The sequence below is a fragment of the Theropithecus gelada genome, chromosome 18 (genome assembly GCF_003255815.1).
Source record: "Theropithecus gelada isolate Dixy chromosome 18, Tgel_1.0, whole genome shotgun sequence".
NCBI classification, from domain to species: Eukaryota; Metazoa; Chordata; class Mammalia; order Primates; family Cercopithecidae; genus Theropithecus; species Theropithecus gelada.
The window spans coordinates 38,631,732-38,658,171 of record NC_037686.1 but is presented as its reverse complement, the minus strand read 5'-3'; the positions used below and the strand labels follow the sequence as shown (position 1 = coordinate 38,658,171).

At 48.5% G+C, this 26,440-nt stretch overlaps 1 protein-coding gene across 5 annotated transcripts in view; it reads left to right on the top strand.

The window, feature by feature from the left end:
* LOXHD1 (lipoxygenase homology domains 1) overlaps positions 1-26,440 on the top strand; it is a 182,387-nt gene that overhangs the window by 116,844 nt on the left and 39,103 nt on the right. For 2 of the 5 annotated variants that reach the window (XM_025365186.1, XM_025365187.1), the window contains 9 exons: positions 1,868-2,049; positions 5,744-5,860; positions 6,882-7,044; positions 10,848-11,002; positions 15,263-15,472; positions 15,579-15,714; positions 17,867-18,075; positions 18,892-19,077; positions 21,915-22,042. In XM_025365186.1, the coding sequence (XP_025220971.1) occupies positions 1,868-2,049; positions 5,744-5,860; positions 6,882-7,044; positions 10,848-11,002; positions 15,263-15,472; positions 15,579-15,714; positions 17,867-18,075; positions 18,892-19,077; positions 21,915-22,042 (1,486 nt within the window). Of the gene's footprint in view, positions 1-1,867; positions 2,050-5,743; positions 5,861-6,881; positions 7,045-10,847; positions 11,003-15,262; positions 15,473-15,578; positions 15,715-17,866; positions 18,076-18,891; positions 19,078-21,035; positions 21,288-21,914; positions 22,043-26,440 lie in introns of those variants that run through there. The other 3 variants (XM_025365189.1, XM_025365188.1, XM_025365185.1) reach the window with 2 other exon arrangements.

The following is a 26,440-nucleotide window of genomic DNA, read 5'->3' as shown; positions in this document are numbered from 1 at the left end:
GTTCAAGTTCTACCATGTGACTTTGGGCAAGTTACTTCACCTCTCTGAGCCTTGGTTTTCTCATCTGTAACATGGAGTGTAATAATGCCTACTCCTTTGGGTCATTGTGAGGGTTAAAGGAGATAAGGACCACAGCATACTCAGTACAGAGTCTGACATATAGGAAGTACTTAATAAGTGATTACTATTATTACTGCGGGTATCACTACTACAGCCCTACAGCAAAGTAGCCATGATGATAAATGAAAGCAACATCCTCATCTGGAGAAGGTAAGGGCCACAAGAGAGCAGGAAGCTTCTATTGTGACTTCTTTCAAGGGCCAAGATTACAGGATAGAGTAGACATCCACTTGAACTGTTTCTCTGGGTTTTCAATATTCTTCTTTTCTTTTTCTTAATTTTTTTTAGTTACTGTGACCCAGAGTAAGTGTACACATTTATACACATATGCAAAAAATAAAAATGTCACAAAATATTGCACCCTCGTTATGTGTGATATACAGTGATATTTTTCTATTAAATTTTTTTCAATTCCACATATTTTTAAAAATACTGTTGACAACCTACTAAACCCATTTCACAACCTGCTAATGAACTAACCTATAGTTCCTATAGCAATACATTGTTTTAGGCGCTCTCCAACTTTAGTATAAACTATGAGTTAAATATTTAGATCCCTATACCCATCCCGCAGAGAAGCTAAGGCAGGGTTTGCAAATCTGTATTTTATTTTTATTTTATTTTATTTTTTATTTTTGAGAGAGAGTTTCATTCTATTACCCAGGCTGAAGTGCAGTGGCATGATCTCAGCTTATTGCAACCTCCACCTCCTGGGTTCAAGCAATTCTCCTGCCTCAGCCTCCCAAGTAGCTGGGACTACAGGTGCCTACTACCATGCCCAGCTACCTTTAATGTTTTTAGTAGAGACAGGGTTTCACCATATTGGCTGGGCTGGTCTCAAACTCCTGACCTCAAGTGATTCGCCCACCTCGGCCTCCCAAAGTGCTGGGATTACAGTCATGAGCCACCACACCTGGCCTGCAAATCTGTATTTTTAACAAGCATCCCCAAAAGTTTCTGAAGCAAAGGGTCTTCCACCCATGCATAGAGACATACTGGTCTCTATTCACACTGGTGGCTGCCCACCAGGAAGCTGCTTGCTGACAGCACTGATTTGTCAACCCTCTTTTGAGAACAGATTGTCCCTGGCAGGACCAAGTAAACCCTGGTGGCAGCCCTTGCCTCCTGCTATCCCCTCCCCTATAAAAGACCTCTGTAATGTGAGGGAACCTGAATGAGGGACTGGGTGTGAGGTGGATGGGTTGGGAAGGCAGGCCATCTGGGAGCAAGGGAGGGCCTGGGAGCAGGGGATAGGGAGAGGAGAGAAAGAATGCTCACTACTGTAGACTAGCTGATCCAATCAGCATGTTGCCCCCTGAAATCTAGTGCTCTTGTTTATGGAGTCTCTTCAGCCAAGCACCATGTGGAGGGCACTTTACAGACAGTGGACACTGAGGCTCAGAAGTAACTTGCCCAGATAACACCAATGGTCAAGACAGAGCCAGGTTTCCAACATGGGCTTGTCAAATTCCAAAGCCTGTGCTTTCAACCAGTCTGGTACATGCACTCTGGGATGTGAGAGGCTCACACAACCTGGTATGAGGGGGTGAGGGTTTTCCGTGGTGGCTGGGCAGGACCAGACCCCAACTGCAGTTGCTAGGCAACTTTGTGAAGGTCCAGGTCCCTGGGCAGCAGATCCCCAGTGCAAGGGTCCGGGCTGGTGGTGCTGCTGAAGAACTGGCCCTCACCATGTTTGTTTTCTGTTCTCTCATCCCCTCTGGCTTTGTTCTCTGACCACCACCCTCAGTTGTTCCTTATGAGATCACCCTCTACACCAGTGATGTCTTTGCTGCTGGGACAGATGCCAACATCTTCATCATCATCTATGGCTGCGATGCCGTGTGCACCCAGCAGAAGTATCTGTGCACCAACAAGAGGGAACAGAAGCAGTTCTTTGAGAGGAAGTCTGCCTCACGCTTCATTGTGGAGGTACTTGGGCTCAGCAGGCTGTCCAGGGATGGGGTAGGTCAGACAGAGGGAGAGGAGAAGCCCTACATTCAGGGCAGAACACATGCCCTTCATCCTGATGCACTGCTATTAGAGAGGAAGGTGGGAAGCTCATCCTACCTTCCTGTCCTCAGTACATTGTCCTCAGTACATCCAAGCAACCAGGGGAATGGTGAAGCTCAACCTGTGCCTCCTGGACTGATGTCAAGATCAAAGGCAATGATGAGAGACAGGACTTGGAAACACTAGAGGCATAACGTCAACAGGCTCTCTAGAGCTTCCAACAATAGACACTTACCCACAGGTGGAACATGGCTCCCAGACTTGCTGGTTGTGGGTTTCTGCTGATACTGCTAGCCAGGGAGAGGTGGAAATCCCACCACCAGTGGTCATGTGGGGATAGGGTCTCCTGCTCAGCTCTCAAGCTATGGTCAAACAATTTAATAGAGAAGAACATTATGTATGTTCCATGGCTTCCCATCAGCTCTTGACAATGGGAGTGCTGTTGTTCAGTGTTTACTGTGCCTGTAGGTCATAGCGCCTTGGAATCCATATACTTCAATTTAGTGCATATGCACTGTGCCTGCCCAGTGTGCTCAGCTGTGCGCCAGGTTGGGTGGGAGACACAAGAGAAGGGGAGAGCACAGATACTGCCTGAGAGGGGCTTACGGTCAAATTGGGGACCCCAGTCCTCCCCACAAAGGTAATGAGAGAGTCTGGTGATGGTCATTGTCACTGACCCTGTGGGTCAGAGGGCACTGTCATAGGCTTTATCTATGCTAACTCACTTAATTGTCATAAAAATTCTGTGCTGCAATTGTCCCCAGGTAAATACGGGGAAACTGGGGCACAGAGGTTCAGTTGCTTCCCTAAAACCACACAGCTAGGATCTAGTGAGAGCAGGATTGAAACCCAGGAGGACTGGCTTTGCAATATGCACTCTTAGCTATTGCAGTAGACAAGCAAATGGGCTGAGCTTACTATCACTGTTTAGAGAAGGGAGAAGGCTCCTTGGAAGAGATGGCTTTGAGTTGGATCTGAAAGGGGCCAGTGGCAGAGACAAGGAGGAAAGGCATTTCTAGCAAAGGGAACAGCATGGCCAGCAGCTCAGAGGTGGAAATAAGCGTGTGGCTTGAGGTTTGGCTAGAAGTCATGGGAGGAGTGTGATGTGACTTGGATGGACGGCAGTAATGAAGCAAGACTTAGAGGGGAAGTGCAGGAGACCCTGAAGGAGAAGAGCCAGGAGCCTCAGAAGCCTGGGCCCTCCGGGCAGTGGGATCTTTGGAGATGTACCCCTTATTTTCTGATAGGAAACAAAGCCCAGGGCACCTTCCTTCTTCCTGGGCCAGTCTCTATCCCGGGGGACGCCCTGCTCTCTTCCCACCTTCTCTGGAGCAGTCAGCACTTGTGGGAAGGTCTGTCACCTTTGTTGAGTCTTTTAACAAGAAAATGTAAGGGTGATTCATTAATCCACACAAAGCTAACATCTCATCCACCCAAGATGTCGTGGTGCGTGAGTCATCCAGGCCTGATGCCGTCAGCGGCTGAGGCTGTGATCACACCTCAGCATGACTTCCGGGGAGTTTTTATCAATGAAGTCCCCACTAATAGACAGCTATAATTTGCCAGTAATTTTGTTGCTATGTTTTTTTCTTTTCAAATGTCTCTGGATTTGGGGGCAGTGTGTGAGCTGGGAAACAAATGAAAGCGCTTTGTCTCCTGGCCTCTGTCTCTCTGCCCACCTGTGCCCCTCTCTCTGCACTTCCCTTTTCTGATTGATTTTCAGGTAGGAGGTAAAACGCTGGATTGCAGAGTCCATAACCCTGGATCTGACTCTGGCTCAGCCGCTAACTCATGAGGAAGCCACTTCCTCTCTCTGTGGCCCCTTCCTAAGAAAGGGGGTTGACCAGAAAAAGAACAATAATAGCTAAGAGTTATTGAGAACATCCAAGGGCCAGCACAGTTCTAAGGACCTGATGTGTATCAACTCATTTAATCTTCATAACATTTCCACGATGTCAGTAGTATGATCATCCCATTTTACAGATGAGGAAATAAAGCACAGAAAGGTTAAGCAGACTTACTCAAGGTGTCTTAAAACAGCAGAGCTAGGATCTAGACTCAAGCAGTTCAGTTTCAGAGACTTCTCTGCCTAATTCTTTCACCTTCCAGAATACTAGGGTCCCTTTTGATGCTGATGTCCTCTGAGTCTTTCTCTGAGGCCCACCAACCATGACTAGCTGTCCCCTAAAGGCCGCCTTGCTCTCTGAGGGGTTAGAACTGAGACGGCAGCTGGGCACGGTGGCTCATGCCTGTAATCCCAGCACTTTGGGAGGCCAAGGTGGGTGGATCACCTGAGGTTAGGAGTTCGAGACCAGTCTGGCCAACATGGTAAAACCTCGTCTCTACTAAAAAATATAAAATTTAGCTGGGCATGGTGGCAGGTGCCTGTAATCCCAGCTACTCCAGAGGCTGAGGCAGGAGAATCGCTTGAACCTAGGAGGTGGAGGTTGCCATGAGTTGAGGTTTCACCACTGCACTCCAGCCTGGGCGACAACAGCGAAACTCCATCTCAAAACAAACAAACAAACAAACAAACAGAAAAAACCTGAGGCAGCCATCCTGTCCCATGCAACTTAGGGCTTAGAGGATTAAGGTCACAGAAGCCAGAGATTCTCCTCTGCATCCCATACCTGTATGCGCCAGGTGGAAGAGAGAAGATGTTGTAGCTGCCCCATCCCCCACCCAGTTCAGGGGCTCACCCGGCACACATGTATCAGCTTTTTCTTTCAAGGGACTTTCATGCACACCATCGTGGTTAAGGCTCACCACCGCATTATGAGAAGGCCTGGCTGATTTTATCATACCCATTTTGCAGCTAAGGAAACACTCTTTCGTCCTTGCAACCAACACTTATTGAGTGCCTAGGTCATGGGCACTGTTCTAGGTTTTCAGGATACAATGCAGAGCAAAATAAATGAAAACTTACAACTATGAGAAGTGCTCCAAGGAGGGGCTCCACTATGCAACAAGAGTCTGTCATGAAGAGAGTTCACTTTTTTGGGGAGGTCAAGGGCTTTCCTGAGGAAGTGATCATTGAGACCTGGATTACGAGGTTGAGCAGGCATGGCATTAGGTAAAGAAGAGGAAGACAGAGAGGCAAGCAAAGCATGTGCAAAGGCCCTGTGACAAGGAATGTGGAGTTTGAGGGACTGGCATTTCTACGTGGGAGCTCAGAAAAGGAGTGGCTGGAAGGTGGGGGACTCTTAGAGGTCTGGGGCCTTGAATAAGTCAACTTGGCAAGACAGGAGCATGGCACAGCCAGGACTCATCTTTTGCTACCCAATTCAGTTCTCACACAAGGGATGAGTTGCTACAACAGCGAGCAGTGGAAGATGGGGAGCTGGGTTCCACGCTGAAAAGGGGTCCCCTTCCCAGAGAAGGTAGATTGAACCAAGTTCTGGAGTCAAGGCTGACTTTAAGAGAGGGGACATGAGGCATGGGCATGGCATGTGTGTCAAGGTCAGTGGGAGTTGGCCTGGCTGGACAGTGGGGACGTATCAGGAGGAAGTGCAAAGGGACTCAAGGTGGATGCCCTGGGGAAGCAGGATGTTGCCGAGGCCATACTTTCCTGGATCTTTCAGCTAACATCTGGTGCCTTATCTCCTTTCCAAAGTTAGAAGATGTGGGAGAAATCATTGAAAAAATTCGGATTGGCCATAATAACACAGGCATGAATCCTGGGTGGCACTGCTCTCACGTGGACATCCGCAGGCTCCTCCCGGATAAAGATGTGAGTTTTTGACTGGTCTGTCCTGCTGTTTCTTTTGTCCCTTTCCAGAGCAGATTCAAGGCGAATTCCCTGTGAGGACCTGCTGGCTAGATCAGCCTTATTGAGATAAAAATCTCATAATGAAAATTCACCCAGTTAACTCAGAGTGCAGAAACAAGCTCTGGTCCCAAGTAGAATTTTCTAGAACCTGGTTTAGGGGTCAAGGAGGAGGGCCTGTGCATGTCTCTGCTCCCCACCTCCAAGGCCATATTACCAGTGAGTGACCAGAGTGCCCTTCCTGTAACTCAAGGTAAATTCACAGAAGAAAATCTACCTCAGACAACTTTAAAAACATTCTGAAACCACAAAAGTATAAACCTAGGAGATGGATCTCAGTCACAGCTATGGATACGAATGAAGAGGGAGCAATTTTTATTTTTTTATTTTTTTATTTTTTTGAGACGGAATCTTGCTCTGTCACTCAGGCTGGAGTGCAACAGCACTCTGCCTTCTGGGTTCAAGCGATTCTCCCGCTTCAGCCTCCCAAGTAGCTAGGACTACAGGCATGCACCACCACACCCGACTAATTTTTGTATTTTGTTAGTAGAGACTGGATTTCACCATGTTGACCAGGCTGGTCTTGAAATCCTGACCTCAGGTGATCCACCCGCCTTGGCCTCCCAAAGTGCTGGGATTACAGGCATGAGCCACTGTGCCTGGCCAGAGGGAGCAATTTTTAAATACAGAGCACCCGCCTCCCTTTACCCACTGAGTCTGAGTCTCCAGGATGGAGTTCAGATACCTATTATTAAGTGACCCTGGGAACCCCAGCCTTTCAGAGCCAAACTCTGATGTGGTTGTGCAAGTCTTTAAGACTGGGTCTACTGAAATGGGGGCAAGGGGCTCCCCGTGGCTTTTACATTATTTATGGGGCCCCATGATCCTCGTCCTTGGTCTCCATGAGTACTGAGATGCCGATGAATCCCTGAAGTTGGCAACTTTCACATTAAGGGCTAATTTTTCTTTTTCTGCCTCACCCCAGGGTGCAGAGACCTTGACTTTCCCATGTGATCGGTGGCTTGCCACCTCTGAGGATGACAAAAAGACCATTCGAGAACTGGTTCCTTATGACATCTTCACTGAGAAATACATGAAAGATGGGTCCTTACGGCAAGTCTACAAGGAAGTAGAAGAGCCTCTGGACAGTAAGTGTGGTATGGCCACCCTTATCACCGTGGGCAGGCTCCAGGACCCTGGTCCTCCCTGTGGAGCACATGCCCTGTGCCAGGCTGAGCCTCTTCACCCAGGAGGAGGGTCTGTTGTTACCTCCACTCTGTAGAGAGGGCCACTGAGGCTCACAGAGCTTCCATAATCTGCACACAGCTAATAGATGACTGAGCTAGTCTTCAAAGTCTCAGCTGTCTCGCTCCAAGGTTTGTGCTGAAATTCTTTCCTGGTCTGACATTGGGATAATACATCCAGATAAGGGGAATCCTATTCTTGGCTTATCCTGGTCCCTATTTTCTCCCTACTCTTCATTTGTTTGCTACCAATCACTATGGCTTGGGCCTCTCTGCTCTTGCTGGACTTAGCTGTCCCTACTTAGTATGAATTAAGAAACCTTCCTGAATTATATGTAACTGGAACCATATTTGTATTTGTTCTCAGTAGTTTGGCATGGCTCGAGAAAGTTCAAGGTGATGAGCTTCTTTTCTGGATGGGCTGGTTAACTTGTCCATTCTTCATCAGTGTGGTTTTCTCTAAAGGATTTGCATCAGACTGGCCACCCACTTCTTGTACTTCCTCCTCCTTTGCTTTTGGTGACCCCACCATATTCTAGTTCTCTTCCTAACTCACTGAAGTATTTAGAGTGCTGGTTTCTTTTCTCATGCTAGGTAGTATTCCTCAAGGCTCAGTCCTCAATCTTCTCTTCTCCTCTCTTTCTACACTGTGTATGCGTACACACACACACACACACACGCTTTTCCCAGAACACATGGACAGAGTCATACCTCTGTTTTGACCAGCAATGGCATCGTCCGTGTCAATCCCCAGGTTATTCATCAGCCATTCAGCTCTGAATTATCTTGAGCTATTTCAAAGCCAAATTCATTTGCAAAAAAACAGACTTTCTACCCCTGATGATAGACAAAGAATACAGTGGATCTCTCTAGCAGGGTAGCCTACACAGATCAGAGAAGCTCCAAGAGTTTGAAAATCCACTTGACATTTGTTGTGTTGTCTTCTTGGAAAAACTGGAGTAAAATTCAAAATTTTGGGCCCCTTATGGAGCCAGGAAGACAGGTCTTTCTGCCCACCAAGTGGATAAGACATCCAAAAGACAAAAGACAAACACCATCTTCCTTTGTTGTCACCGGAAGTAAAACAGCTCTAGCTCTGCCTTTCCTTTAACCTGAATTGTTGCCCAGAAATAAAAACAAGTGTTGCCTCAATAGTGTGACACCCCTACTCCTATCCTTTTCTCCACATAGTCTTTGCTATTAAATCCTTCTCTACTTGGACCCCAGAGGATGCCCTGGAAGGCTGTCCCAGGAGAGCACTTGGGCTGTTCTGTGTGGATAACATACCACAAAACTCACTCTGAGCTCGGTGATGTTTCTAGGGAAACATCTCTCCACGGATGCGCCGGGTGGCCTGGGTGGGACAGGGAGGGAGGAGGATCCAGAAATAGCTGGCTCTGACTGCACTACCGCATTACTCAGCACCCAGAAGCTGAATCAGTTTTCCTAATTCCCAGAGGACTGGAGACAGCAGCAAATGAAGGGGGAGTGAGAAGGCCATTTCATCCCAGCCCCTGGGGACACTGCATCCTGCTCTGGGACACAGGCTCCTAGAAAAAGTGTCCCTATAGGCCCATGCCACCTGTGATTAGCTCACATATGGAGCAGGCCCAAATGCACAGCTAGAAAATGGATGGGGAGGAAAATGAGGGGGAGGACCGTCCACTGTTGTGTCTAAACTATGACAAGTTTCCTAATGTCACTGCAGGTCAGTATTAGCAAGACAAGCTTAGGTAACATTTAGACAATAAAGAGAGGATTTTCAGTGTGTGAAATGCTGACAGGTTTCTGCACTGAGCTGAGTGGGGCAGGGTGGGGTAGGAGCAAGTGTGGCTGGTCCCTGGTTTCTGCCCCTGGCGGTGTGTCTGACCAGCCTCTGCAGGTCACCTCTCACAATGCACCCAGGAGCTTTGGATGGTAGCAGCTTGGGCAGGGCCGCTGAGACAAGGAAGATGGTTGGGGAGAAGGTTTGAAAAAGGGGCAGGGGTTGCAGGAGAGGGTAGAGTTTAGGTTTGAACATGTGAGTTTGTGATGTTGGGGTCTGGTCAAGGTGGAGACGCCCTCTAGGTAGTAAGTGTGCAGATCCGAAGCAAAGGAAGGACCTAGGTTGGAGGCACAGACTCAGAGAATTCAAGGAAGTGCAAGATGAGAGCTGAGGAATGTGGGTGGAACCTGGGAGGCCTTGGCATCCAAGGCACAGGTGGAAGATTAGGAAACCATAAAGCTACCCAAGAAGGAGTGTCCAGCCACACAGAGGGAGAGCAGGAGGGAATAATGCTGCAGAACCCAGTGGAAAATGAGAAAATCATGGGAACCCTGCTGTGGGTGTGAATGTGTTCCATAGCCATCAGGACAAGCAACTCACATCACTTTACTTTTCTAAATTTAATTAAATGTGGTTCTGAGCCCACTTGCAAGGACTGATAAGAAAGTCCATCTTGTTCACGACAGGGAGGGGAATCCCCTTTTTGAGGGTCTTCTAGGAATCCTGAGGCTCACAGAAGAGGCCTGGCCCTCAGTCCAGGGTGAGTGCCACTCCCAGCTGTGCTCACTGTCACACAGTGTCACTACTGGCTCTCCACCAACACACAAGTATCATTTCTCTGGGTGACCAGAAACACTCCTGCATGAATCTGGCTTTGTCAAAAGACTCTCTGTTCCACCCTTGAGGCCCCAAAGCTTCAAGTCCCCAAAGAAGCCCAGCAGTCACTTCCCCATAGGGTCCCTGTGTGCAGGTGAGGGGTCCCTGCGGCCCACGAATACTCCTGAATCCTCACTCCCTCCCAGGGGAAGGGAAGTTAACCTTTCTCCCACTTTGGCCACCTCTGCCTTTCAGCTTCTATTTCTCACCTTGGAGATAATCCAGCCAAGTCCCCCTTCCCTGGCCTGAAACTCAAAATCTCCAAAGACAGAGGATACAGAGAGGGGCCAACCAATTTTTAGCCTTCATAAAAATGCAAGACTTGAGTCTCTCTGCTAAGGAGAAGGTTGGAAAAGGAGATCTTTTATTTTTCCTTAAATAAAAACAGCAGAACAAAAGGAAGATACCATGCATTTTTATTTTTCATAGTAATTTTTAATAATTGTCACACCAATGTTTGTTGAGCCCTCCCTATGGGCCATGGGAGACCAAGAAGAGGGTGGCAGTCACAGTGGCTTTGGTGAGGAGTTGGCCTGGGGTGCTGGGGCAGGGGAGGGTGGCAGTGGGTTGGAGAATAAATGAACATGAGGAAACGAACAGAGGGGAAACTGTTCTTTAAACAATATTGTTTTTTTCTGTGAACCATTTAGAAGGATCTGGTGTTGACACTGGTCACCCTCAAATCGGAAGGCATTTTATTGCCATGTATCATGGCAGGCAGATTTAGCAACCATGGCGTGGACACATCTCAGGTAGTTTCTGAGTCTTTCTCCCTGTGCAGTGCAGGCAGCTATATGGGCAGATAGATGTTTGAGGGGTACTTTAAAAAGTTTCTATTTTGGGGTCTCATAGAGCCCACCTGGGTCTAGATCAGATGAGCACACTTCCCACTGGAGAATCCACATGGATTTGAAGCTGAATATGCATAATTGAGCAAACAGAAGGCTAACCCCTCAAGTCCTAGGCCAGAAGCTTAGCACTTTCTAAAAATCCAGTTCCCCAAGACCTAAAGTGCTGTCACCCTTTTCTTCCCTTTGTCTGTCTGTCTGTCCCACCACCTGGCCAGTTGTGCTGTACTCGGTGCAGATCTTCACAGGGAACATTCCCGGGGCAGGGACGGACGCCAGGGTGTACATCACCATCTATGGAGACCTCGGGGACACCGGGGAACGATACCTTGGCAAGTCAGAGAACCGGACCAACAAGTTCGAGAGAGGAACGGTATGAGGGGCACATGGAGTTTACCCTCCTTCCCTCCTCCCCAGGCCCAGCGATCTAAGTGCCAGTTCTTCTTGGTTCCCGGGGACATCCAGGAACTCCATGGGGCATCGTGCACACTCATTTGGGCCTCTGCTCTTGCCCTTCCCCTGCAAGTGCTCCTTGTTCCCCTCTCCTAGCTGATGCACCCACCCTGGGTCCTGCATAGGGGATGAGGTGGAGCAGAAGGCCGGCCTTGGGCAAGCAGGCGGCCTGCTGGAGCTCCAGGTTGTTGGTTGCATGGGGCTGGGTCGTCTTCAGAAAATCCAGTTCACTGTGCATGGTTCATGAATGTGGAGGTGAACACTGCAGAATGACAGGGGCTGTGCTGACACTGACAGAGACTTGAACTGTGGGGTGGAGAGGGGATCTGGAGGCCTGGTTCTGCTATCAGCTCCTTATCTGCTTCAAATTCTCTGGCCTCAGTTTCCTCATCTGTAAATTGAAGAGTCAGATATGAATTGGCTAAATTGTGTTGTATAGAGCCACAGGTGGCTCCAAGGGCCTTGGGAGCCTTGGGGGTGGTGGAGACAGGTGCAGTTGGACACCCTACTCCCTCCCAGGTGGATCCACTTTGACCTGGCCTGTTGATCATAGTGCCAAGCAAGCCCTCTGTTAAGAAAAGGGTTCTGTGACTATAAAAAGGCTTGAAAACCACATGACTGGGTGATGTATAAGGCCCTTCCAGCTCTGACACAGTGATTTTACAAAACCACAGGGGTCTCTAAGGGTGGGTTTTGTGAAACTTCCCTTCTTGCAAGCTTGGCTCCCCTCTCCCTGCCTCTACTCCTCCACTCCGTGCCCTTTCTGGCATGCCCCCTGCCCCTGCCCGCACTTGCTCCTTAGTCTCCTTTCCTTCTCCTCTCCACGCACTGAAATCTGCCTGAAATCCCCACAGGCCAGGCTATCTCCACAGGGAGATCAGGTTAAGGGGATTGGCTCCTAACTCAATCTGTGCTCTTGCCAGTGGCTGTGCATATCTGGGGATTTCATACATCAGCCAACGGGTGTTTATCAAGGGTCTCCTTAAACCTCACCCTCAGCCAGGCTTATCCCTTAGCATTGAACCACTCTACTAGTAAGGAGGATATTAGCCCTGGGACTAGAAAGGTGGGTGTCATCTAAGTGGGTCTGCAGCTGGCTGGTGACCCTATGAGTCAGACAGTGTGGAAGGAGCCCCAGCCTGGCTGCCAGGTCTCCAGGAGTCAGACCCTAGCACTCCCATTCATTGGTTCCTCATCCAGATAGAAACCATTTACCTTTAACTTCAGTTTACTGCATTTGAAGCAGAAATAGCAATATGATTGCTAATTAGACCTCTGGGCTGAAAAACAGGACAAGATGTAACAGCATGTTGTACCAGGAAGAAATAATCTAAAACATACACGTTCATGTTCCACAAGAGATATAATTGTTCACTGCCCTTATAAAGTAGGTAGGAGGAGTCCTATCCTCCTCTTTCCATCTTGCAAAAATGGAATACCAAAAAGGTCAAGCGATTTATGTGATTGTCCCTGACTCTACACTAGGGATATTATTTATCAGGGCCCCAGATGCTAGGGGCAGGTCACCTGAGCTCAGATCCTGGCTCTGACACTAGCTGTGTGATCTTAGACAAGTTACTTAACATCTCTGTGCCTCCTTTTCCTCCACCCTAAAAAAGAGTTAATTTTGAGTTATTGTGAAGGCCAACTGAATTAAAAATGCAAAGTGTCTAGAACCATGTCTGGCAGGCAGGTAGCTCTTTGTCTGTGCTGGATGTTGTCAAGCCTTGGGAAAGCTCACCTGCCCCCTGCCCTAGTTGATGCCTGGTATTGATGCCTGGTAAATGCATTGTAAAAGCAGCAATGTGCAGCATACAGCTGAGAGGTCCATTTTGATGCATGGCTTTATTTACAGACTCTGGCAAAGAGTAGGCATTCAGTAAATATGGATTAAGTAAATAAATGAAGGTGATGCAAGCCATTCCCCTCTGTGTTCAGATTCCATTTTTTTTTCTTCTCTCTCAGCAAATTGTTATGTCACAAGAAAAAATCTTTGGCCCATTCTGCCCCATCACTTTCTTCTCTTTTCCTCCAGTTTTGACACCCCATCAGGGGAGCTGGTGCAACTTCTGGCTCAGTTACTAACCATGTGACCTTAAGTTTACTGCACAACATCTAGAAGCTTCCATTTCTCTGATCACTCCAGAATATGGAAGTCATCTTGGACATCCTTCTCCCTGTTGGAAACCCCTCCCCACCCACATCCAATCAATCACCAGGTTCCAGAGTCTTCCTTCTAAATAACCTCAAATCAGCCAAGTCTGCCCTGTATTCACTCAGCCCTGCCTCATTTCAGCTCACTCACTGAGCCAGCGTGGTCTCTCTGCTCAAGGCCCTGCCATCCAACCCACCCTCCAGCTTCCTCAGTTAACCTGTCCAAAGCTGACCAGTCACTATCTCACTTCAAGCCTGCAGAGGCTCCCCATGGATCCCAGATCTACCCTGAGTCCTCCACGGGATTTGCAGACCTTCACAGCCTACCCACACTGGCCTGTTCAGAGTGCCCTCTGTGGACCACTGAGTGCAGTTTCCAGAATACCCCACCCTCTCTCCTGCCTCAGCATCTTTCCAAACATTTTCTCTGCTTACGTGTGCATGCACCCATAGAAAATAGGTAAGCCACTCCATGGTATTAGTTTTTTACATAAAAGGCATCATGCTATATAAACACTTCTTTAACTTGCCCTTGGCGTGCATGGCTGCCTTGGAAATCTCTCTCTGCCCCGGTATTCAAACATAGATGGAGGTGACTCTTCTCTATAACCACTGCACACACAACATTCTTCAGGAAAGGCTTTGCAAGTTATGTAGCCACTCCCCAAGCACGGGACCCCAGATGGCTTCCAATTTTCCTCTGTAAAAATTATCTGTAATAAACATCCTTGTGCAATGTGAAGGTCTTCCCCCAGGACAGATGCAAACAAGTGGAATTGTTGTATCTCAGGGTGGGCCCATTCTTACTCTGGTGAACCCAGTGGATTGCCAGCACCCCAGGACTGCTCCCATCCACATCTGCTTTCAGTCACACACCACTAGCTGCTATTTACCTGCAGCTGCCTTGGCCATGGGCTGTCCCCACCTGAGCTGCCTGGAAAACCCAGCCCCGCAGCTGCAGCTTAATGCTGACACCTGGAGAAGTCTGTCTTCCTAGGCCTGGCTCTAGTCCTCACACAGGTGGTCGTTCCCACCCTCTGAGCTGGAATTACCCATCCCCTCCTCTCGCTGCACTGGACTGTGGGGTCCTGGGGACAGAGGGCATCCTATTCTATTCATCTCTGGTTTCCTAGGGGTCAGCACAGTGACTCACATGGCACCTGTGCTCAGCAAATCTTTCGGAAGGAAAGTAGGTGTCACTCAGTGTCGCCTGTCCCCTCTCACCCTCCTCAGGCTCCCATCCTGACTTCTGCCTCCCACATTCAAACTCTGTCTTGGCCCCATCTCATTCAAAGCCTGGGATCCACACCTCACTGAGCTCCCCTCAAAGAATCAGCACACAAGAGTGGAGTGTCCACTTGACTGAAGATAGAGTCAGGGGCACGGATGAGGGCCTTGTATCACAACCCCCACAAAACCCTCTTGAGCCTGCGTCCCAGATGTTTGTCCCTGAGTCCCTCCACAGCCTTGCCTCCCCCAGAGCCTCACCTCTACTGCCTTCTCTCCTGTAGCCCCGCCTTACTGGTTCATCAAACTCCCTCTCAGCATCTCCCAGGGAATTTCAAACACCTTCCCGTTACTCAGAAGTTCATCTCTAGAAGAGCTTTTGCTCTCTGGCTGCCACAGCTGGACTCATCCCCAATGCTCAGCATAGCTAAGGAATCCAGGAACAGGACCGACTGACCACCCCTTCTCTGCCTCTACCCATGGCCTTCAGGCCCCACTCCCCTTACACAGAGGAGGCTTCCAAACACCCACAGGCTTCTCCCAAGAGGAATGTAGTGAAGGCAGTTTTCTCCATGACACCACACATATAAGTGGACTGCAAGATGGGACCACTGTGGATATGAGGCCTTGGACCACACAGGCTCAGTGTTGGGGATTTGGGTCTCGGGCGGCACCCCGGCAAGGAAGGTCTGTTCAGCACAGTAACTGAGTGGGATGGAAGGTCCTAGAGGGTTGGGCTGGAGTGGGTTGAGTGGGGTGCACCCCCAACCATCTGAGTCCCCACATCTGGGATCCCCAGGCTGACACCTTCATCATTGAGGCCGCTGACCTAGGCGTCATCTACAAGATCAAGCTCCGCCACGACAACTCCAAGTGGTGCGCAGACTGGTACGTGGAGAAGGTGGAGATCTGGAATGACACCAATGAGGACGAGTTCCTGTTCCTGTGCGGGCGCTGGCTGTCCCTAAAGAAGGAGGATGGGCGACTCGAGAGGCTCTTTTACGAGAAGGTGAGGCAAGGGGCCTACAGGGCCTGTGGCCATCCTCATGCCTAGGGGAGGTCCCTCGGCCTGGAGGTGCTGGAGTTGCAACTGCCAGTCCTGCTCTCCCACACAGGAGTACACTGGGGACCGCAGCAGCAACTGCAGCAGCCCTGCTGACTTCTGGGAGATCGCCCTGAGTTCCAAGATGGCCGATGTCGACATCAACACAGTGACCGGGCCCATGGCTGACTACGTTCAGGAGGGCCCAAGTAAGCCAACCAGGGAGCTCTTTAGATGGGGACCAGGCACATGGAAATTTTTAAAGCAATTCTTGGATGAGCCATTCTTGAGCTGATGACATATCTAACGCTTAGTCATTTACATAGTTTTCACACGTATTGCCTGTTTTATCCCCAGAACAACCCTGCAAAGTGAGAGGGCAGGGCTAAGCCCCCTTTGCAGATGGGGAAACAAAGGTTAAAGGAGGTTAGGGTGAGAATGAACATCCCTTACATGTCACTAGAACATCACACAAAGCACTCAGCCATGCAAACTTAAGGCATGATGTGGTGGTGAAGGCAGGGGAAGAAGTCCTGAGATGGTCGTTTGGGGACTGAAGTTCCATTTCTGGTTCTGACAGTAAAATGTGTGGCCTTGGACAAGTCAGTCTCTTGGCTTCAGTTTTTTCCTCCTCCATAAAACAATATCGTAATTCCCCAGCAAGTTCATTTTGCCAACCAGATTTTTGAGATAAGGCAGTTCTATAATTGTCGATTGAACATTTGAATGCACTGCCTTCCTAGTCAGTTCTCTTAAACATAAGAGTGTGGCAACCATGTTAGCCCCCTCCAGGAGGCCACATGGTGGGTCTGTGGAGTCAGGCAGAGAAAGCCAGTCTGCTTACACTTTACCTTCTCACTCTGTAAATGAGTGATAGGACCCCCAAGAAAGTGCCTTTCCTTAAGCACTGTGATCACCTGTGAAAAGCCTCCACTGTAAAGATAAAATAAAGCCATGTGCAGGTAATTCCAGCCAGGAAGAGACAGTTTGGAAACTTTTCAAAGAGATAACAGATTGTATAACCTAAAATCCACTATACCAGGGTAGTGTCTCCCAAGCTATTGAGGAAGATGAACCAGGAGAAGGGTTTCCAGGTTGTATCAATTAGTAACTGCAAATGACAGAGACCTGGAAATGGTCACAAACAAATTAGGAATTTTTGTTTTCACTCACATGAAAGTCCAAAAGTAGGCCACCTGGGACTAATACAGCAGTTTCAGTGCACTCAAGGACCTAGGTTCCTTTAACCTGGTCACTCTGGCAACCTTATAAATGACCTAAATGTTGCCCATGGTTCCAAGATGAATGTTGGAGCTCCAACCATCATATCCATACTCCAAGCAGAATGAATGGAAGGGTAAGGAAAAAAAGAGTACTCCTCCCAGTTGAGTCAGACCTTTTAAAAGAGATTTCCCAGCCAGGCATAGTGGCTTGTGCCTGTAATTCCATTACTTTGGGAGGCTGAGGTGGGTGGATCACCTGAGGTCGGGAGTTTGAGACCAGCCTAACCAACATGGAGAAACCCTGTCTCTACTAAAAATACAAAATTAGCCAGGCATGGTGGTGCATACCTGTAATCCCAGCTACTCAGGAAGCTGAGGCAGGAGAATCGCTTGAATCTGGGAGGCGGAGGTTGCAGTGAACCGAGATCATGCCGTTGCACTCCAGCCTGGGCAACAAGAGTGAAACTCCGTCTCAAAAAAAAGAAAAAAAAAAAAAAAAAAAGATTTCCCCAGAAACCTACCCAACAATGTCTCCTTATGTATCATAACCACCCCAGCTGCAAGAAGAATGGATAGTTGGAAGAATGGAAACTGCGGCTCTATGGACACTACCTGAGCAAGTTTTATGCTAATTAATCTGGTGTGTTTTAGAAATTGCTGTTTTCTAGGACTTCCATTCACTATGTTGCATATATGATACATTTTTATTGTTCTTCAAATTCCTTCTTTCTATGAGACCTTGCTTTTGCCAACAGCATTTTTGTTGACCATAGTGAGCTTTTGGGGCATATAATGCCTATATGTGTTGAGAGGTTATTTTTCTTACCCTCCTTCACATAATAGTGCTAGGTTCAAGCAGGATAATTGGCCAAAAGAGCTTTTAGAAGCTTGACACTCCAAACAAGTGACAAGAATGCTGCTTTTTGTCTGTACGTTGGGAGTTAGCAACTCCCTCAGTCCTTGGAGAGGAGACACACACCACAGATAACTTACCAGTCTGAAGGGCTCATTGCACTTCGTCTCTGAGCAAGGAGCTGAGATCAGTGCCCTCAGAGGTCACTTCCAAATCTGTGAGCCTATGAGACAGTGCCTTGTCCACCTGGTCTGTTATGAGGCTGGGCCCCGTGATCTCTTGCAGTTATTCCCTACTATGTGTCGGTCACCACTGGGAAGCACAAGGATGCAGCCACTGACAGCCGAGCCTTCATCTTCCTCATCGGAGAGGATGATGAACGTAGTAAGCGCATCTGGTTGGACTACCCCCGAGGGAAGAGGGGCTTCAGCCGTGGCTCTGTGGAGGAGTTCTACGTTGCAGGCTTGGATGTGGGCGTCATCAAGAAAATAGAGGTGCTGGCTTCTTGGGGCCCCATAATCGTGACCACCATAGGGACAGACGGAGCTGACCAGTACCTGGGTGGGCGGGGGAGTGCAGGCTGGGAAGAGCAGCCTACCTGAAGCACCCCTTAGAGCAGGTAGCAGAGGAGAACCAACTAGCCAGGTGATTTGGGTGAGCCACCTGCCCCTCTGTGTGTCTGTCTTCCACCCACCCAGTGGGAATGTTCTGTGTATTAGTTTTTATGGCTGTGTAACAGAGTATCACAAACTTAGTGCCTTAAAGCAACACAAATGTATTATCTCACAGTTTCATGGATCAGGAGTCTAGGTGTGAGTTAGCGGGGGTCCATCTTCAAGATCTCAGTGGGCTGAAATCAAGTTGCAGCCAGGGCTGCGATTTTATCCGAGGCTTGGGGTCCTCTTCCAAGCTCACTGGTTGTTGGCAGAATTCATTTTCTTGGGGTGTAGGACTGAGGCCTTCATCTCATAGAGGCCCACCATTCCCTACCATGGGACCATCTCCAAAACTTGGCTCTTTTCTTGTTCAATAGGAGACAATCTCTTCTGCTTCAAATATCTCCAACTTCTTCACCTCTGACATCTAGACATGCTTTTTTAAGGGCTCACCTGATTAGGTTCAACCCACTCAAAGTCACCTAATTAGAGACTGTAATTATATCTGCAAAATCTCTTCACTTTTATGGGAGGGACCTGGGCCAGCAAGGGCACAGCACATTGGGAAGAAGCACTGAGGGAGGGGGCTGGGCAGGGAGCACTTCCTTCCCAGTTGTGCCCAGATCATCACAGATCAGGTGTGTCTCCTCCTAGCTGGGCCATGATGGGGCCTCCCCTGAGAGCTGCTGGCTGGTGGAAGAGTTGTGTTTGGCAGTGCCTACCCAGGGCACTAAGTACACGTTGAACTGTAACTGCTGGCTTGCCAAGGACAGAGGCGATGGCATCACCTCTCGTGTCTTCGACCTCCTGGATGCCATGGTGGTGAACATCGGGGTGAAGGTAGGGGGGCACTGTGAGTGTACAATGCATGGCCAGGGCAGTGCAGGTTAAGGTGGGGAGCAGCAGGGGAGACAGAAGTGGAAGAAGTAGGAGACTCATCACTGGGGTATCTGCAGGGGCTGCAGCCTGGTGTGCTAGCCAGATGTGCTTTGCTAGGAGCCACAGACTGAACTCTCTTCTGGTCTGCTGCTGTGTGACCTTGGGCAAGTCATCTCATTTCTCTGGGCCTTGGTCTTCCCATACACTGCTTGGAAATAATGCATCCCTGCTACTCATGGCCTGTTCCATGTAGGATCTTGGTGAGAATTAATGAGATCACAGTTCATGAAGAGCTTTGTGAGGAAGCAGCTCTATGTAGACAGGCAGGGTCATTATTCACCAAAGGATCCACCATCAACAGCAGTAGGGTGGTGATAGGAAAGATGGCATCTGGGATACTGTGAACCTCTGAGTCTCACGATGCAGCCAGTGGTGTCCACACAATACCCTCCTTAACTGGAAAAGCCTGGAGGGCAAGAGGTCTGAGCTTCAGTCCTGGCTCCACCTGTAACTGGCCAAATGGCCTGGGATAAGTTATATAAACACACAGGTCAGACCAGGCAGAAGGCAGATGCCTGGTGCTAGGATCCGAGGACACACAGCCATTTGGTGGCCCAGAAGCCTCTGTTTCACCTGACCCTGTTGGTTTCTCTTTTTGTCTCATGGCTATGGGGTCAACAGAAGGCCCCAGCCCTTTTCTCTGGTCCTGAATCAAAACCAGTGGGCTTCTTGGACCAGGTCAGAAGCTGTCCCACAAAGGTGAGAAGAAACCACCTGGACCTGAGTGTGCTCTGCCTACATTGTATATGGAAACAGAAGTGGGGTTCTGAAACCTTGACAGGCAGGAGTGTGGTGCCTGCCAGTCTCCTGCTTCCCGCCTGCTGGAGAGTCAGAGAGTAGCACTTTCTATATCTCACATCCTTCCCCCACCCCCCAGACATCTCTGTCTGTGGCCAGACGGATGGTGTGGGTGAGCACACAGTTCATCCAGGGACCTCCGCCTGACCCACTTCCTAGCCTGTGTGTGTCTCTGTGCCACCGCCCAGCACACATGCACACCCCACGCAGTGCAGCTGCAGCTCCCTTGGAGCCCTTTAGTCCAGGAAAATCCAGACCTACACCCGTTATCCACGGCACAAAGGAACATAGGTTTGTCACTTTACAAAGAGCTGCAGGGTTCTTTGGGCTGGCCATCTCTCCAGGACACCTGATATCAGACTAGAATTACAAGAGCACTGTTTCTGTCTCTTTTTGGAAACACACTTATTACATAAAAAGAGATGTGTCTGTGTAAAGGAGAGAAAGATGGATGCAGAGAACACAAGAGTTGGATGGACCAGCTCTCAGGGGCCAGTCTCCATGGGGCTGTTAAAGCATTCATTTTGATCATTCTATTTTTTATGCCTGCTTGGATAAGAGCAAAAAAGTGTTAGGCTCCCACTTTTGTTCCCAGTGGCTCCTCCTGACCATCATGAATGCCCTTGCTGGGTGGTCTAAGGGGATTTTCTTGGTAAAGTAAGAGGCTCTTCATCCGTTCCCTCAGCAAACATGTCCTGAATTTCTCCTGCGGGCCAGGCCTGCACAGAATACTTCAAACCTCACAGTGTCCTGGCAGAGATTCTAGATGCTGCCAGAAAAGCATGCAGCCCCCTCCAGGCACATGGGGACATGACCACCGTGATTAATAGCTCGGGTTTGGAGGTCCAGGCTTCTGGATAATGGGGACCAGGCCCCTGCACAGGTGATAGAGGAATGTAGCAGCCTCTAGAAAAGGGACACACTGGGCCAGGTACATTCAAAGGAGACAGTCAAGATGGCCCTTCCCCGACCGTAAGTCTGAGCCTCTCCTGAACCTTCAGACTTCACTGTGAGTCCAGGGGCACTTGGTGAGAAGGAAGGGAGTAAGAATCCGGGACCAAAGAACATTCTAGAACAGTGTAAGTGCTTTCTCTTGCCACGAGGCTGCCTCACAGAGGAAGAACCGAGGTGGGGGCTTGGTGGAGGCACACCAGGAAGAGCAGGCTGCACCTCACCCTCCAGTGGAGACAGAGGGCAGACATTCTCTTTGGCACACACCTCAGGCTAAATGGCAATACCCTAATCTCAAGTGAAACATCGTGGAAGTAGGGGATTGTCCCACTTCTCAAGTGGATTGAGGCAGCACTCCCTCTGTAAACATCACTCCTGATGGCATCCCTCATTCACAGCCGCAGGGCATGTGTAGGCTGTGGCATGAAGGGGAACTGACACCGAGAGCTTTGGCTGCTGCTTGGGGCCACACAGGTGACAGGCTCAGCACCAGGCGCTATGCAAATTGTCAGCAGCTCTCACTCTGCAAGGGAGCTTATCCCTATTTTACCACAGGGGAGCAGAGGCTGGTGAGGTCAGGCATCTGCCTGGGTCTAACAGCCAGCAGGTGACAGATCTCGGATTCACATGGAGCTCTGGAGGGCTCCAAAGGCCACTGTCTTGCCACCATGCGCTGCTGGCACGCTGAACTTAGGTTGGGATTCAACTGACAAAGAGTCAGTTAATGCCAGGCTTTCCATCATGTTTCTATTGCAGAAGGGCTCTCTGTCAGGACTCCTTTCTAGGGTGGGACTGAGCACAGTGGGGGACATAAGAAAGTGACAAGGCTGCCTCTTGCTGTCCAGGCATTTACAGTTGATTCGAGGAAGGGCTCTTTCCAGAGCCGTGGAACTTGGACAGCGTGTCTCTTTCTCTGGTGAGACTGAGGCAGGTCAGGTGGGGTTGGAGGGTGAGGCTGAGACTCAGCACCTGCATTCCTCTCATGGCAGGTTCTCTATGAAATGACGGTGTGGACAGGCGATGTGGTTGGCGGGGGCACTGACTCCAACATCTTCATGACCCTCTATGGCATCAACGGGAGCACGGAGGAGATGCAGCTGGACAAAAAGAAAGCCAGGTACCTGGAGGTGGCCCCTGCCCCTCACCCCTCCCACATTCAACTCTCCTCCTCTGCCCTACCCTACCTTCAGCCAGGCTGATTCTCACATGCCCACTGCAGATCATGAGGCCTTCTATCCTCTGTCTTTGTCTATTCTGTCTCAATACCTTTCTTTTTCAAGGGCCAGCTCAAATCTACCTCCCCCAGGAAGTATTCCTTGATCACCTCTACCCATAACATTTCTTCTTTCTTTCATTTGGTACTCAGAATTGCTTATTGTAAGGTTGGTAGATTAGTTGATGGTTAATGTCTTAGTTTCATTAATTGTACTATGGCAATATAAGATGTTGACATTAAGGAGAGCTAGGTGAAAGGGGCACAGAAGCTCTGTTCTTTTTTTTGAAACTTTTCTGTAAGTCTCAATGATTACAAAATAAAATGCAGTCAATTTTCAAAACATTAAAAAAAAGATTGAACACCTAGTATATGCCAGGCACTGACTCAGGCACTGAAGAGATGATATAACCAAGAAGACAAAGGTCCTTGAACTTAACAGAGCTTAACCTAAGGAGAGCAATAACAGCAACACTAACATTTATAGGAGCTTATTTTGTGCCAAGCATTGTTCTCTAATAAGCCATGTATTGATACACTTAATCTTTTCCACAACCCTATAATAATAACCCAATTATTATCATCCCCATTTTACAGGTGAGAAACTGAGGCATGGAAAGGTAAAGTCATATCCTCAAAGTCCCATGGCCATTAAGCTGTGGCACTGCAAACTACACCCAGATGGCCCCCAGTCCAAAGCACTCATTAGTGATTCGTAATGACATTAAAGATGACCTTCCTATAGTACTCACTGTCCGTGCCCTCCCTTGGATTCCCAGTTTAGACAGTCCTGGGTTTGGGCTGGTTTGCCATGTTCAGCCGCTGTCCCCCAAACATCCCTGGCCCCTGACATCTTAAGAACCAGAGATGACAGACTCAGAGCCTAAGCTTAGCATTTCAAAATCCCACCCACAGCAACTTGCCTCTGAACACACAGCACTCCTTCCCTTAGCTGGAGGGCAGGACCCAGGTGGCTTCCTTTTTGAGCCCCTCATACCTCCTAGCTCTTGCCTTGCTTGTAGTAGGCACTCAGTACTTCTGGATTGGGGTGGTGATGAGGACATTGTGGATGATAGTGAGGTTGGTGATATTGATGGTGCTGAATGGTAGGGATGATGACTGTGATGGTGGTAGTGATGATGAGGATGGTGATAGGGATGAAGGTGATGATAGGGATGATGATGATGGTGGTGATGATGATGGGGTGAAAGTGATGGTAGGAATGATAATTGTGATGATGGTGATGATGATAATGATGGTGATGACGGTAATTATGATGATGATGGTGGTGATAGGGAGGAAGGTAATGATGGTAGGGATGATAATTGTGATGGTGATGATGATGATGATGATGGTGGCAGTGGTGATAGAGATGAAGGTGATGATGGTAGGGATAATAATTGTGATGATGGTGCTGTTGGTGATGATGAGGATGTGGCTACTGAAGCTTTTGGGGACCAGGCAGCATTTCTTTATGTGGACAAAGCAGCTCATGCAAGCTGGAGCTTTGCCCATCCTATGGGCCCTATGCAGCTCATCCCTGGGGGTCTGATGGGAAAGTTTTTGCCTGTCTTCTCTTAGCACTTCTGCTCTCTCATTTTGCAACTCCCATTTCCTCCTTGAATTATTCCCATATCAACAGCAATGGTGATAATAATAATGGCTAACATACATTGAACATTTATTCCATGCCAGACACTGTTGCAAGTGCTTTTTAACATATATTAACTCACAACACTCCTCTTATCACTCTTTGCCCTCTTATTATCTCCACATTACTAATAAGATACCTGAAACACATAGAGGTGAAATAACTTGCCCAAAGTTATACAGCAAGTAAGTAGGGGAACTGGGATTTGAACTTAATTCTAGAAATAATGGAAGACCAAATGAGAACAGAAACTCTCTACTTAGAGCTTGCTATAACAAGAGACTCAGCCACCATCACTTGGTTTGGTAGAGATTTGAATGCTGTGGGAGGAGGAGGAGCTTTGTAATGAAGCATTATTTTTGGCATGGTAGAGCTGGAGGTTGGGTAGCTAGAATCGGGGTTTCATACATGATTGTATTAGGGACCATATTTGGATTTGGTCCGTCCGTCTGGTTAGTCCTGAGTTGGGAGCAGGGACAAAATAGGGAAGCTGGGGGCCATTGCTCAAGTCCTGATCATTCTGGGCCAATTTCTGTAGAGACCGTGGTTTCTTGGGATGGTCGCTGCAGGGGAGGTAGCTCAGAGTTCTGTTATCACACATGGTCTGGCTACTATTGTTTGCATATTCAGCCTCCTATAGTCTTTACTTCTGTACTCTGACTCTAATCATTACCCAACCCCATATTCCTGGATTTTTTCTGATTAATTATCCTACACCTACATTCCACCTTGTTTTCCAGATGTACAAGGCTTAATTGCTGGTAGAAGAGACATCTTGTTTCTGGAAGTATCTAAATTCCAAAAATGTTGCTTGAAAATCACATTATTATAAATACAACCATATTGTAAATGCTTTGAGGCATGTTGCTAGTTGAAGGATTTTTTTTTTTTTCTGAATAAAAATTTATTTTGTGAGGAGAGCCATCATTTCTTAATAACCCTGGTTTGCAAGCTCAGAGTTGTTACCCGAGACATGTTTTGATATTTTCATTTGCATGTGGCCTGATGTTTCACCTGTGTCCTGAAGTCCTTGTTAAGAATGTCTGCATCTTGACTAGGGAACGTAGACAGAAAGACCCACTGGGCATGTGTCGTGGGCACAGCTTGGTACTGTGCAAGGTGATACTTTCCCCAAGAAATGGTGTGTGACCAGAATGAGGCTGAGACATGCATGCATTCACACAGAAGGTATCACAAGGCTTCTGCCTGCTGCAACGCTCCTGCAGTCAGATGCTGTACCCAGGGGCCAAAGCTTACAACAGCCAATAGCAATTCACTCTATCCCACTCCCCAGCTAAATTTCGTAACTTCTCATCTTACCACTTCAGAGAAAATGGTTCTGGTAAATTAACTCCCACCGAGATGCTTGTGAATTAATATGGCATTCAGAAAAAATGATGCCCTAAAAGGTAATGCGTACTTTCAGGAGATGAGTCTCTAACAGAGGGATTTGAGGTGATTGGTGTCCAGTGGGTGTAGAAGCTATTTTTAGACAAAGAGTTGTGTTATTTCTATAGTGAGAAGTAAATGCCTGTGAGGGATCATGCCTAGGCCCAGTAGAGACCTAGTGAAATGGAAACTTCCTTGGACTGGACACAGAAAAGATTTTGGGTCCCTTTTTGTGTCACAAAAGAGTTCTATTGGGTTTACCCCTCAGGATGGCCTGTTACTTTCACTAACCCTTACTGCAAAAAGCATGGAAAGAGGCTGAGCTCAAGGAAATGGAAACAGAGGACAGACAGTCAAATAGGATTCCAGTTGTCCTTTCAGGAGAAGATCGGGAAGTATTTGGTTGTGACCATGTCCAGGGCTGTAGTAAGCTTGTGAGTTTTTTTTTTTTGTTTTTTTTTTTTTTTTTTTTGAGACGGAGTCTCGCTCTGTCGCCCAGGCTGGAGTGCAGTGGCCGGATCTCAGCTCACTGCAAGCTCCGCCTCCCGGGTTCACGCCATTCTCCGGCCTCAGCCTCCCGAGTAGCTGGGACTACAGGCGCCCGCCACCTCGCCCGGCTAGTTTTTTGTATTTCTTAATAGAGACGGGGGTTTCACCGTGTTAGCCAGGATGGTCTCGATCTCCTGACCTCGTGATCCGCCCGTCTCGGCCTCCCAAAGTGCTGGGATTACAGGCTTGAGCCACCGCGCCCGGCCAGCTTGTGAGTTTTGACTCTCTCTTCCACATGTTTATCACTTGAATCTTAGTCTGGTTAGCAATAAAGTTCTGAGACTGGAAAGGTCTTATCTTTGGGGACTCCATGGGCAAAAGACTTGGGTGGGAAGGTTGAGTCTTTCTCAAGGAGGTTGGAGGTGAGTCCCAGGGGACACCATGAATGACGGTGGTCTGAGAGAAGAGGAAGGAAAGCTGAGTTCCAGGAACTGCTGCCTTCCAGGGGCACCCAGGTCAGGCAATTGAAAGGTTCCAGCACTCACTGCTGGGCACCCCTCTCAAAGCATCATCTGTAGCTCAAGGGCTGCCCTTTAAGAGGAGACTGACAGATATATACTAGGTCTGATCATGGCATTCAAGAATAGACTTAGAATCTGTTTGAGATTTGGCCTTGTTCTACTCTCAAACCACAGCAAAGATGCCCATGAGATAGGTATGCAGCTCCCCATCACCTCGTATGTCTAATGGGGGATGCACAAGGTCCAGTTTTC